The sequence below is a fragment of the Biomphalaria glabrata genome, chromosome 5 (assembly GCF_947242115.1).
Source record: "Biomphalaria glabrata chromosome 5, xgBioGlab47.1, whole genome shotgun sequence".
NCBI classification, from domain to species: Eukaryota; Metazoa; Mollusca; class Gastropoda; family Planorbidae; genus Biomphalaria; species Biomphalaria glabrata.
This window is the reverse complement of record NC_074715.1, coordinates 14738237-14752308: the sequence shown is the minus strand read 5'-3', so window position 1 is coordinate 14752308 and position 14072 is coordinate 14738237. Positions and strand designations below refer to the sequence as shown.

The window sequence follows — 14072 nt, the reverse complement described above, 5'->3', positions numbered from 1 at the left end:
AACAATAGAAACTTGAGAATAAACAAAAACTGTTTACTTTGAAGTTTTTGGTCCAAACTTCTGGAAACATCTAGGTAAGCCTTGTAGGTCACATGAGAGAACTTGTCAAGGTCCTCTGTAGCATCATTCAATGCTTTCTCCAGGACTTGTCTTGCAGTCTGTAGCATAAACAATGGACATGTACAAGCATAAACAATGGACATGTACAAGCATAAACAAAGGACATGTACAAGCATAAACAATGGACATGTACAAGCATAAACAATGGACATGTACAAGCATAAACAATGGACATGTACAAGCATAAACAATGGACATGTACAAGCATAAACAATGGACATGTACAAGCATAAACAATGGACAAAGTCAAGCATAAACAATGGACATGTACAAGCATAAACAATGGACAAAGTCAAGCATAAACAATGGACAAAGTCAAGCATAAACAATGGACATGGGCAAGCATAAACAATGGACATGGGCAAGCTTAAACAATGAACATGGGCAATCTTAAACAATGGACATGGGCAAGCTTAAACAATGAACATGGGCAATCTTAAACAATGAATATGGGCAATCTTAAACAATGAACATAGGCAATCTTAAACAATGGACATGGGCAAGCATTCTTCTTCTTCTTCTAGCCAGCTTTATTGCTGCTGAGCTGTGAGCTCTTTTGCAGACTGTGCCAAGGAAAAAAAGTGTGCTGTTTACATGGGCAAGCATAAACAATGAACATGGGCAATCTTAAACAATGGACATGGGCAATCTTAAACAATGGACATGGGCAAGCTTAAACAATGAACATGGGCAATCTTAAACAATGGACATGGGTAATCTTAAACGATGAACATGGGCAAGCAAAATGCAATTTTCGTCAATTTTTCATAGACACACAATTTTATATTACCATGGTTTCTGGTCAAAGCCCTACCCTACGTCAGCCAGACACACAATGTTATATTACCATGGTTTCAGGTCAAAGACCTACCCTCTGTAAGCCAGACACTTTTTTTTACCATGTTAACTAGTCACTGCTCTTCCCACTACCAAGCAGTCACACATACATTAATCCAAGAAAATGATTTGTAATAAACCAAGTGATCTACTTACCATCAGTCCCTGAACAAGTTCTTTGATAGTCATAGAATACCTCTCTGCTACAGGGTAAGTTCTGAGTTGATACAAAAATTCATTTGTGGCTTGAGACACAGTGTTATAGTAGCTGCCAGAACTTTTTGCCAGATTTTGAAGAATTGTACTGAAATATTGCAATAAGACTTGTATAAATAAATCTTTTACATAAGAAATAGGTCATGTGAGGGTTAGGGTCAGATTAGGGACATATTTCACTTAAGTAGAGTAAAAAAAAACACGTAAAGTTCCCCTTTCAGACCTTGAAATCTGTGTGGCAAATGATGTAAAGGTCATCTGTTTCTGTGGCCCATGGTTAATGAGGGTGTCATGTGGCCAGCACAACAACCTATCGCCTTTACTTAAGAACGTGCTTTAATTTTTTTTTCATTGCTAGAGGCTGAATTTCCTTTCCTTATTATAATCTCTAAGAATGATGTTTAAAAGTACATTGATTGACCAGAATGTCAAGTTGCATGACAACAATCTTTTAAAAAGTACTTCTTGAAAGTATTATTTTTAAAAAAAATCATGTTGTTTTTAATATACTTCTTAGTCCAAATCTTCCGCTGGATGAGGAGGGATGGGAGCTGGGAGGGTTTGAACCCAGGACCACCAATAAGTTCAAACGACAGTCCAGTGCTAACTGCTTGACCAGGCAGTGGTTCTCTGGAGGTGCCAATATATTTAAATGCTTACAGTAAGGCTATGTAAACCTAAGAGAAGAGAGGGGTTACAAGAGCTTGTCAGTGCAAACTGTGCAAGTCAAAAGTAATTCAACTCAACTGCAGTTGTAAATATAGACATATTTCAGCCTAGATATGAAAGTAAATATGTAAAGAATTGCATCCAGTTTTGTTAATGAATGAATATGGAAATGGAAAAAAAAAAGGTTGAAAAAATTTAGTATATTGATTCAGAAAGAATGCCATTAACATATTTTAAATTTGTGTACTGACTTTAGTGCATCAAATGTAGTCCTGATGTTATCACCAAGTTCTTGAATGTGTAAGTCATTGCGCAGGATGAATCGTCTAAATTCTCTGCTATATCCATTCAGCTGTTGACTAAAAGATAGTGTCAAATAACCAAATAGTATTAATAAAGTCAAGAAATATTATATGTACATACATATTAAAAAAAAAAAAACATTCTTTAACTCTATAGCAAATTTAGTTAATTCTCATTAAAAATAAAATTAATAGAATCCTACATGCTGCTGTTAAAACCATTGGCAAAAAAAAAAACACCATTTGGGCAGCTGTTTGAGATAAACATCCATAAAAAAGATAAAAAGATTCTAGAAATAAAAAAATCACCCTGTGGGTCAGGATTTTGTGATTTTACCATCACAAAAGAGATACAAGACACCGATAGCAAAGACAAACAGACATAAAAACTCTCTTGTTCCCCTGGCAATCAAATCATAAAATAGAAACTATAATAAGCTTTTCACATATAAATTATGAGTGAATCTGGTGTAAATGTACATTTTGTTTTTTTTATAGTTATATTGTTTTGTTTGGAGTGAGACAAATTTCCTTACCGACAATAAAGATTATTATTATTATTATAAGTTACTTCTGTCCCATTAAAGCTAGGTGGACCTAAGGATCTCAATTCTATGCCTCCCATCCAAAGAAAAACTTAATATCCAGTTTGTAAACTGTGATGTTATAAGCTATGATGTCAAATTAAAATGTCAAATTTTCATATTTTGGGATGTTGCACATTTGGTTATTATCTATATTGCAACATCATCTTATCTTCTTATATAATACAGACGTTACTTCAAAAAAGAAGATGATTACGTCCTACGCGTCATGCATTTAGTCATGCATATTAACCAATGACTTAAATTCTGCCAAGTCACTGGTTTTCCTGGCTAGCTCAGGCAACCCATTCCATGCCCTAATAGCACTAGGGAAGAAGGAGTATTTGTACAAATTTGTCCTAGCATATGGGACGAGGAATGTGCCTTTATCTTTGTGTCTTTCAGAGTATTTTATTAAATTTTGTTTTTGTATTTGAAGATTATGGTTCAGTGTTTTATGTATTATTGCTACTTTACTTTTGAGCCTTCTGTCCTGAAGGCTTTCTAAATTTAGTGATTTTACTAAAGGTGTTACTCTAGTCAAATGTGAATATTCGTTTGTTATGAATCGCACTGCTCTATTTTGTGTCTGTTCTAGTTTCTTAATGTTTTCTTGAGTTGAGGGGTCCCAAACAGAGGATGCATATTCTATTATTGGCCTAACCAAGGTTAAATAACATTTTAGTTTTATGTTCTTATTTGATTTATAGAAATTTCTTTTAATAAATCCTAATGCTTTGTTTGATTTTTTTGTAGTTTCATCAATATGTGGATTCCATGACAGTTTTTCATTTATTATAACACCTAGGTATTTTGCGTTTTTAGTCTGTGTTACTGGTTTGCCATGAATAAGATAAGTGGAATTAATTTGTTTTAGTTTTTTTGTTACTCTTAACAACTGACATTTTTCTGGGTGGAAAGACATGCTCCAATTTGATTCCCATTTCTGTAATTCATCTAATTCTCTTTGTAAAATATCTGTGTCTTGTGTTGTTTTTATTGTTCTATATATTATGCAATCGTCTGCAAATAATCTGACTTTTGTTCCTGAAGTAATGCAATTTGGTAAATCATTTATGTAAATTAAAAATAGTAGTGGACCCAAGACTGTTCCTTGAGGTACACCTGAGTTTACTGTTATCGGTGTTGATTTAGAGCCATTTATTATTACAGTTTGTTCTCTCCCTATCAGAAAGTCTTTAATCCACTGATGCAGTGGACCATCACATAAAATATTGTCATATAGGGTGATGAAACTTACTAAAAAATGTTGAGCTCATCATTCATCAACCTAAAGACTTGATCCAATTCTGTCATCAGTTCCTGAGATATCAACAGATACCGAGACTTCAGGTCTAGACCAATATGGGTCACGCTGCTGTTAAATACTTCGTTGGCAATATATGAGAAGGCTGTGATTTTGGATCCAATGAACATCTTTGGAAAGAAGAAGACATAAGTTATTCAAAAGTCTTGCATTCTTTGAATGAAAGAGATTAATAGATGAACTTATTCTGTTTATTATTTTTATTTTCACAATTGGATGGGGAATTTTACATTTAACTTACAATTTGGGAGAATTTTTTACTGTTCACAGACAATCACATATGTGGGTAAATCAAAGAGGCCTGATCAATTCAAGTAAAAATAGCACTTAGTAAGGAGAATCACTCACATATTAGTGATTTACATTTACTATTTACAGCATTAAATATAGCCTCCAAAGAAATCAAGAGATAGGTTATTTTATTTTTTGAAAAAATGTTTACAAACATTTCAACTGTGTTAAAAAAGTTTCTTTTAAATCTTGTTTCTTAAGATTTCTTACAAGTCTTAGTGTTTATTACTTGATTGGTTTAACATGTTAAAGAGTGAAAAAAAAGACTTAATGAATCTGATCTCTAGAGGAATTTTAGAGGACAGTATTCAAGCCAACAAAAGGCAAATGGACAGTTATTTTCAACACTGGATACAAGAATCTTTAAAGGTCACATCTACTTGTTAAAAAAGTATAAATGTCTAAGATGTTTTGGATATAGCAAACAGCTGTGGTCTAAAAATTAAAAAAAAAATATCTGAAAGAGGAAATTTTTTTTTTTTCAAAACGAGTCGATTCTTATGAGGATTTTGAGAAAAAGATTTATAACAGCACACTTTACCTTCATATCATTGAATAACATGGGTCTCCAAGCAACTCTTGTGTGAAGTATCTCTGAAGTGTTCAGTCTGACTGCAATGATTCCCTCTGAAGTCTGTTTGCCATTTTGTGAAACAATGGTGACTTGTACGGCACTGTCATTCACATACCTACTGGTCAGCTTGAGGATCTTAGTTGGGTCGTCTGTAGAAGGTGTAAACAACTAAGTTAACTTTATTTTATCTATACAGATCGGAGCTGAGAAGAATGGTATTTACCTGCTGAGCTGGAGGTCCCAGGTTTAAGTCCTAATAAAGTTCTGAATTATCTGTACTCAAATTCAAGTACATTTCTGAGACCATCCATATCTAACTGGAATTCAATATTTGTTTAGGAAAAGTAAAGGTGGTTGGTTAGTGTCCTGTGTGCATGAAGTTTTCTTTTCTTGTTTAATAGTTGTGTTTTTAGGTCTAGGAAGTAGTTTACATTGGGCGTGTTTAGTTGTAAGAATATTGTGGGTGTTACGTCACAATTAATTCCTGTATTGCTCTTGTAGCAGAGAGCTTTTTTTGCCTTAGAATCTGTTTGCGCTACAGTTTTCACTGTTTCCCTATTTTAACGGTACGTAAGTACATAAATATGGCTATTAATTAAGTTGATATTTTGATACTGTTGTCATTAATGAAACTTTTGTGATTTAGCAGCATTGCTATAAACTATTCTGTCTATATAACACAGTATGTATTGTTCATTAAACAACATCTAGTACACTCCAAGTTAGGTCTAATCAATTGACAAACATTTGTGGAGCTAGTTTTTGAAAATAACATAAAATATCATTCTGAAACCTTTTACAAAGTCTTTTACAAGAAGCAACCTGACCACTTTTTCATTATTTGTCCTAATGGTTCTTGATAAAATATGACACACATATCATGCCAGCTGTCAAACTGACCTCTGTCATAATTGAACTCAGCCACAATTTCCTTTCTCTTCTGGTCCAGCTTAATGTCTAGGGCAGTGGTCTCTTTGTCATTCTCAAATGTGGTCAAGGTGAAATCTTTGTGACTGGCAAACTCTACAACCTGTCCCTGCATAGAGATAGTCTTCAATGGGCAGGACACCTGTAGATACACACAGAAAAGTCATTTCAATTTGTTTCATTCTGGTTTACTAATAACTGCAAACTTTGTATTAAAAAAGGAAATATTTTTTTTTTTTTAAATATCTAATCGTTACCTAGAAACAAGTTATTTTTTCATCTCTAATCAGTACTTAGAAGAATTCTTTTTTGTGTCTAATCAGTACCTAAAACATATTCTTTTTTTTTTTTTGTCTTTAATCAGTATCTAGAGACATGTTCTTTTTTCTAGCTCTAATGAGTACAATTAAACATCACTATTATTAGAAGATCAGATCATTTGCCTAACAAAATCACTTTTTTTTTTACCCTGAGTGTCATTGTCTGTTTGTCAGTATCCAAGTTTGACCACAATTCCACTAACTTCCTTTCCTTGCTAGCTGTCAAGAATGACAACTGACCACCAGCAGAGCAGACTTTGTCAACATGGGCAACATGGGAGACCAACTGTGAGGAAACATGAAATGTAGTTTCACATGTGCTTAGCACTCAGTCCACATTAGTAGCAAGTTCTAATTTAAGCCTCAATCATTAAAGGGAAACTCCGATAGTTTTTCAAATTTTAGTTAATGACATATTTAAATTCTGCGTAAAAAGTTGTAATAGTAAACATTATATCATTTTTTATTTAAATGCTCGGAAAATTTTATATTTAATAAATTAGACAGAAAATTCTCCACGCCCCCAAAAAAACGGGGTTCTGCGAGATGTTTTTAGTTTTTAAAAACGTGACGTCACGAAGGTGCTGGCTAAATATAGATCTAGACCTATATAACCGATAAACTCTCTAGTCTAGATCTAGACCTATCGGATAATAATAATAATAATCTTTATTGTTACGCTTCACAGCTAGATCTAGTCTCCACGTTGATTTATAATCGGTCATTGTTTATAAACCTCTATTTCTACTTGAAGAAAATTAAATATTGTTCTTCAGCTTGTTGCAGTAGTTCCAATCACAAAGATAAAATCAGCAAGTATGCTGATACAGAAATTAGTGTCTCTTTTCATTTGTTTCCAAGAGATGAAGTTTTAAAGGGAAAATTTATTCGCCTGAAGAGCAAATATTTTACAAAGGCATTAGCTAATTCCTGTTTGTGCTCAAACCATTTTGAGAGAAGCTGTTTCAGCAACTTCATTGCTGTGGAAATGGCATTTAAAAAAAAAATTGAAGTTAATACCAGGTGCAGTACCAACAATACATTGGATTTCCAGGCCAAAGAATTCAATTAATGATACTACTGAGACATTTTAAACAACTGAAGTTCATAAATATAAATGAAATCAGATTTGTGAGCTAGAAATTTACTACGAATACTAGATCTACTATTAAATTTCTTATTTAATAAGTAGATCTATCGTCTACGAAACTCAATTCCAACTTTTTAACTTTTGACCTTGGGGGTGTGTCTCGCCGGCTGAGCCAGCGTCAAGCTCTCTCATCACTTTTTCCATGTCAACCAATGTTAGGTCGAAACAGCACAAAAAAATCATAATTTTATTACGGTCAAACATACAGTCATAATTTATACACCATTAGAAATTTCTTTTAAAGTATTTTAATGATGTAATAACGAAATATTTTTTTTATCAAAGATAATTTCTTTTTCGCCTCCTTATCAATGAGTATCAATAGGATTTGAGTGCACCGTCGTGACATCACACAGAAATTCAGTGAAAATCTGACTGTTTTGGATGCGCAGAAAAATTATGTCACAAAAACATCAATTACTAAGTTATTCTTGCAAATAAAAAAAAAAGAATAATATATTCATTATCTATAAATCAAAACACATATTATATCAAAAATTGTCAAAACCATCGGAGTTACCCTTTAACAAGTACATCACTAAATACTATAATATAATTATTATTACCCCCCAAAAAAAACCCAAAAAAAAACAACCCCGAAACCTTTCTTACATATTCCCTACTAATATCCATCACTCACTTTAACATCAGAGTTTGTTTTTGCATGCTTGAACTCAAACTGAGCAGTATAGTTGTAGTTGCCTTTAGACCCAATGGCCAAGTCACTGAGCAGTGACCTGATGATGATCATCTTGTCAGGATCTGAGGAGTAGGAGATTTCTGCTTTGCTGTCAATCAGAGTTGTTCCATAGCCACCTTTGGTAATGCCACTTAGAATCAGTTGCTAGGGAGGTATAAAAACCATTATCAAATAATCAGAGGTATATATTTTTTTTTCTTCTAAATAATCTTTTATTAAAAACAATAAAATCTCTTATGTTTTACAGTTTACTAGTTGTTTCACTAAGCATTTACATGTAACTAAATGAATTTCTTCTAAGCGCATGATAAGTTTGACATCATTTATTTATTATTTCAATATTTCTGTATGGTACATCTCTAAGCTATTATAGCATGGCCAATACACTCTTGTCCAATTCTATTTGTGGACATTGCATGGGAAGGGTCCTTATATGAGAGATTTTAGTGCAGGTTGTCAATTGTATCTGCCGTAGAATCTCTTAATCTGAGATATGATAAATATTATCCAAATTAATCTGATATTATGAATACTGTCTGATACATAACATTATTTCTGCATCCACAAATTTGGAAATAAATATCAGCATTAGCATAACCTTGAATTCTTCTCCTGTATCTATTTTCATTTCTGTAGTAATTTATATACACATTAGCAACAAGAGTTTACTGAGAAATGAGAAGATTTTATTTCTAACATGTTTAGATTAAAAAGAATGAAATACCAGGGTAGAAAAACAAAAAGCATGGTGTACCTTGTTTGTGTTTGGCAAGTTGATATTCAAGTTGACACGTTTAAAATTGTCTTTATTCTCCACTTCAGTCAGTACAGTGAGCTTAAGAAAGATTGGGAGAGATTGATTATATAGCAAAATATTTTTTTTTAAAGTGAATCTTCATAGCAAGCAAGCATTTTTATTATTGATATAGTTTCCTAGAATCCTAAGAGAAGTTCTATGCAAAACTAGTCAACTATTGATCTCAAGGAAGTACAGGGAGAACTCTCTAACTGAAATATAAATATGAAGACAAAGCCAATAGTACTACTAACCCTCTTTTTGTCATCTTTATTAGCATCCCACAAGAATACAGTAGTAGTGCTCTGGGTGGTGCCGGCATCACTGTAGGAGCCTTGGAGTTTTATGCTGCGCTGAGGAATAGTAACCTTTGTGTGGCCCTCATACTTCTGGCTGTAGCGGGTGGTCATGTTAACCCAATTGATGTCATAGCCAACAGTATTGCTGTTCTCCTCATCCCATGTCACATGACTAGAGCTGAAGAGCTCTTTATCAGATCTCTTGTAGGTGCTACCCACCCCCATACTTCTCACTGGGTGTAAAACTTTCACTTTGAAGGCCACATCTGTGTTCTGCGAGTCGGACTGATCCTTGTAGCTGCTGGTCACCTCAACATGTGAGTTTGGAGTCTGTTTGTCCCAGTTGAGTTTGAAATTTCCATCAAGGTTTCCAGTGGAGGTTGACCCTATCAGTTCTAGGGACATTGGCCTAGGGTTCTTGAAGACCACGCTGGCATTGTGGTATTGTGACTTTTGGTAATAGAGGTCGGCCTCCAGGTAGCTCTTGTCATTGTGCATAAACTGAATACTCTCCGAGATTAAATTTGGACCGTAGCTGTGATCCAAGTTGATCTTGGCCAGCTTGATCTCATCAAAAGGTGAAGACAGTTCAAAACTGCTGCTAAGCCTGAGGTTTTGATTTGAGCCTGTGACTGCCCACTTATTGAACAGTTTAAGCTCATGGTCTGGCTTCCAGCCAAATTGTATTTTAGACGAATGAGACCTGTCCCTGTCCTCAGACTTGACTAACAGGTTCAGGCTCTCCATGTCCTTAATGGCACTGGTCAATGTAGCTGTAAGCTCCACATTCAGGGGGGAGTCAAATGTTAAGCTCATTTGACTGTTAATGTCACCAAAATTATCCAGTTGCAGCTTGGATGTGGTCTTCATCTGACTCCAGTTCTGGAAATCATGTTGAATGGTCAAGGTGGTGGACTTGAGGTTCTCAAACGGGCTCTTAAGAGTAAAGTTCATGACCAAAGGCTTGTAATTATTCAAGTTTATATTAAAGATCAACTCAGCAGGCTTGACATCACGTGTCAGCTTGACATTAGCAGTGCCAGAAATCTGCTGCTTCCTCTCACTGAACTGACCAGCGATTGTGAGGGATTCAAACTCTTGGACAGGTCCGGTCAAAGTGAGGGTCACTTTATCATTGCTATAGTCCATCTTGCCATTTAGGCTCTCCCCTGACCCCATATTGACCTGGACATTAGAAATCAGTTGCTTTTTGCCAATGGTAGCGTGATTATAGTTTAGAGTGTTCCTCTCAAATCCAGCAACTTTAGGCAACTCAAGATCCATCTTTAAATTGACATTATTAAGGCTTGGATTAGACAACTCAACTGATAGGTGAGCTTCATTCTCATCCATGTATTCGAGAATAACCTTTCCAGAGTAGCTTTCAGCTTCTTTGTTGATGAACGCAACAGCGCCAACATCTTTGAAGTTTGGAATGTTGGACTTAAACTTAACATCAAGATTTTCAACTGACAGTCTCTTCATTGCATTGCCTACAGCATCAAAGTCCATCTTAACCCATTTCTTGTCAAAGTAGCTATCCATGTTAGCTTCATAACGATTATCAGGCCCCCAATTGGCATTGATAGATGTTCCCAGTTTATTGCTTTTTTTGTTGAAAAGATACTCGCCTCTGACAGAATAATCTAGTGAGTTGCCAGTGAGTTTATTGCCTACAGAGAAGTCAATCAGGAAATTATTGCTGTACTTTCCATAGACAACAATGTTGTTTTCTCCTTTTGTCTGGGTTTCACGTTTCAGGTAGTAGGACATGGAATCTGTGTAAGGAGTCTCCAGGGTTGTACCAAAGGCTAGTTTCTGATCTGTAAAACTGTACTGTGTGGAGATATTGAACGGCTTTGAAGATTTACCCAGCTGGAGGAAGCCACCAATGTCAAAGTCTTGGGCAGAGTTACCAACTTTGTGGACAGAAGTCTTTAAATAGCTGGTGTCAGACCCCGGATAGATGTAAGTCAACCAGGCCTTGCTTTGCTGAGCATCATGGGTCAAGCCTATATCAAGGTCAAGCTCTTTACCATTGTACTCTCCAAACACCCTGTTCTGGAAGTTTGTCCATGATTCAGATCTCTTTTTGAAACCCATTACTGTTTTGCCAATACTTGCGGCATCTAGAGAAATGTTTACCCCGACTAGTTCACTCCAGTCAAGATGCACTCCAGCAGTCACAGGCTCAATGTCCGAAGCACTAATCTCAAAGTCGGAGTAAGATGAGGTTTTCGACAGGATCTCTTTGACATTCATTTTCACATCGCCAGAGGATAAGCCCAGATTGCTGACCCACTTATCTTTATCTTTGTCAATGGTAAATGTGGTATCCAGTTTGGGGAGCACTGCAAATGGGGTGGTAACATCCAGGCTGATGGAAGTATCTTGTGGGAACTTGTTCATGTTTACTTTACTTTTCATCTTTAAGTTCAGCTCTTGGTTCAGGTGGTATCTTGCCACCATATCAAAAGTGTAACCATTCCTGAGCTTGTTGCCCATCAAGTCCAGCTTCAGGTACTTCATTTCAAGCCCTGGTAGATCAAAGTAGAGCTTAGAGTTATACGGCGCCTGCAGTGTCACATTGTGCTCAAGTTTGACTCTGCTAAAGTAAGGCTGGGCCTCCAGGAAACCTTCAGTATAAAACCAGCTTTGTTCTACAGACTGAGTGCTGTGGCCAAACTGAAGCTTGCTCAGCTCTTTGAATGGCGTAGTGATCTTCCCGTTACATTTTCTAAAATCTTTCAAGTCAAAATCACCTTCAACTTGAATCTTTTTCCTTGTGTCCATGGAGACAATGGATTCAAGCTTCCAGATGGATTCTAATGTGTTCTGAACTTTAAACTTCAAGTCCATGTTCCTCAAATGCTCATAAGGTGTTATCAGGTTGACTTCAGCTAGAGCTTCTTTCTTGTCTTTCAGATCCAATGAGGCCTCCAGTGAGATTTTCCCGTCTTCTGCTTTGGGGTTTTTATGCTCCAAGACAAGAGTGAATGGATAGCTTTCATATTTGATGTTCAGATCCGTGTTGTAGGGGTTGTAGTATGATTGGAGTTGGAGGCTGGTGGCACTGTAGGTCAGAGTGCTTCTTACATTAGGGTTGGTTCTTACTAGCAGGCTGGCAGAGCCAGTGATGCCATTTAACATGTTGTGCCTGAAGTTTAGCTCTAGGCCTGAGAAAGTAGGCCATCTGCCGACTATTTTAACATTCACCCCATACTCTTGAGCTTGCTTGTTGAATTGAGTATTGAGATTCACTTGGGTGAGGACGCCTGCAGAATTTGTCATCTTGGCTGTGGCATTGAACTTAGTCAAGGTCGGATAATTACTATATACAACCTGCAAGGAGGCTGACTCTTGCGGAAGAGTGACGGTCAGCGTGGATTCTATGTCATGGTTGAAGATGGCCTTGGTGTACACAGTCCTCATATTGGCACTGTATTGCACATTGTTTCTCTTATAGAGGAAGTCAGTCTCATAGACTTTATCCTCCATCTTGTGCGTAAGGGAAAGCATAACGTTTCGCATAATCTCAATGGAAGAGTTAAAGATCGTGGACACAGACAAATCATTGCTCATCTTGTCTCCGCTGTTTCTCACTTGAATTCCTACCACTAGGTAATCATTGTTGTATGTACCATTGACCGAGGATGACAAATATCGAGAGCCGTCAAACTTGTGAGACACTCCCATGCCAATTTTGCGCAGAGATTCCAAAGGGGTCACAAGATCTCCTCTAATTTCAAACCTCTCAAAAGACAATGGGACTTTAGCAGAGACTGCATATGAAAGCTCATCTACTGGCCGGCCCCATACAAATTTCAATTCATTTCTGATCTCTCTAGAGTTGTAAACATTGACATGATTATACTTGTATATTGTGTGGTTAACAAAAGGAGTGGTGATGGTTATAGAAATCTCATCCCGGTTATTTTCTTTATCAATGGATTTAATGATGTCCGTGGCTACCTTCTGTTGTGGATCTTTCAGAGCATCCCAGAGGAGGTCAGCCTTGAGCTTAAGCTGTTTACTATTTCCTATCTCAACAGAGCTCTGCACTTTTCTCTCAGGAATGGTAACCTGCCAGCTGAATACGTGGCTTTGACTTTGTTTGCTCATGCCGCCAAGGTTAAAGCCCACACTGTAGACATTTTCCATAGCGTTGTAGGTAAACAGACCTTCAACTTGATCCACATTTTTAGCTGCCTTCACTGTGATCTTCCTGGGTTCATCCCCATTGACATCCATCTCAGAAAAGAGACTAAAGTCATCCCGGTTTTTCTTGAACGTGTTGACCAAAGAGTGCTTGACCTCATTCAACTGAAGGCTGACAGTGTGAATGTAGTCTTTGTTGGCATTCTGGGAGATGGATGTCACCACTCGGTATTTTCCACCTTCTGTGTCTTTACTGTCAACAACCATCTTTGGATAGTTGATTTCCAGTGACCCTGTCGCGTCCAAATTCTTCTTGCTGTTATCATTACCCATGAGCCTCAGTTCTACAGTCTTTCCTTTCTGATAAACGATAGCTGCATAGGTCTCTAGTTTAAATTTTTTGAGCTGGTGTTCATGTTTCCCCTTCACTTGATACTCTATGTTCTAGAAAACAGGAAAAAGGGAAACAAAGGTTAAGAAACACTAATGAATTAAAAAAATATATCATTAAATTAATGATTATTTGGCCCATTAGAACACTCTAGCCATGTCACCCCTTTAATCTTTCAACGATTCTATTTTTTACACCCTAATATATAATCAATATATACAATATGAGCATTGAAACCAGCTTACTAACAATTCAAATATTAAAGATTATAGTTCTAGTTATAAATGTAATAAAAATTTACTCTAAATATATGTATAGATTTTGTTTCCCAAATTATCTCTCTGATTCTGGCAGTAAGACCCAATTCCTTGATAAAGCCCAGCAATTTCCCAGGATCTATGCTGTGAAATA

At 36.2% G+C, this 14072-nt stretch overlaps 1 protein-coding gene across 1 annotated transcript in view; it reads right to left on the bottom strand.

Moving 5' to 3' along the window:
• Positions 1 to 14072, bottom strand: part of LOC106067512 (uncharacterized) — a 71187-nt gene that overhangs the window by 12433 nt on the left and 44682 nt on the right. Inside the window, exons 24-33 of the mRNA XM_056028687.1 lie at positions 9068 to 13714; positions 8772 to 8852; positions 7958 to 8161; positions 6316 to 6453; positions 5821 to 5989; positions 4888 to 5069; positions 3990 to 4165; positions 2094 to 2201; positions 1114 to 1261; positions 38 to 158 (exon numbers count right to left, since the gene is read on the bottom strand). Coding sequence (XP_055884662.1) covers positions 38 to 158; positions 1114 to 1261; positions 2094 to 2201; positions 3990 to 4165; positions 4888 to 5069; positions 5821 to 5989; positions 6316 to 6453; positions 7958 to 8161; positions 8772 to 8852; positions 9068 to 13714 — 5974 coding nt within the window. The remainder of the gene's footprint in view (positions 1 to 37; positions 159 to 1113; positions 1262 to 2093; positions 2202 to 3989; positions 4166 to 4887; positions 5070 to 5820; positions 5990 to 6315; positions 6454 to 7957; positions 8162 to 8771; positions 8853 to 9067; positions 13715 to 14072) is intronic.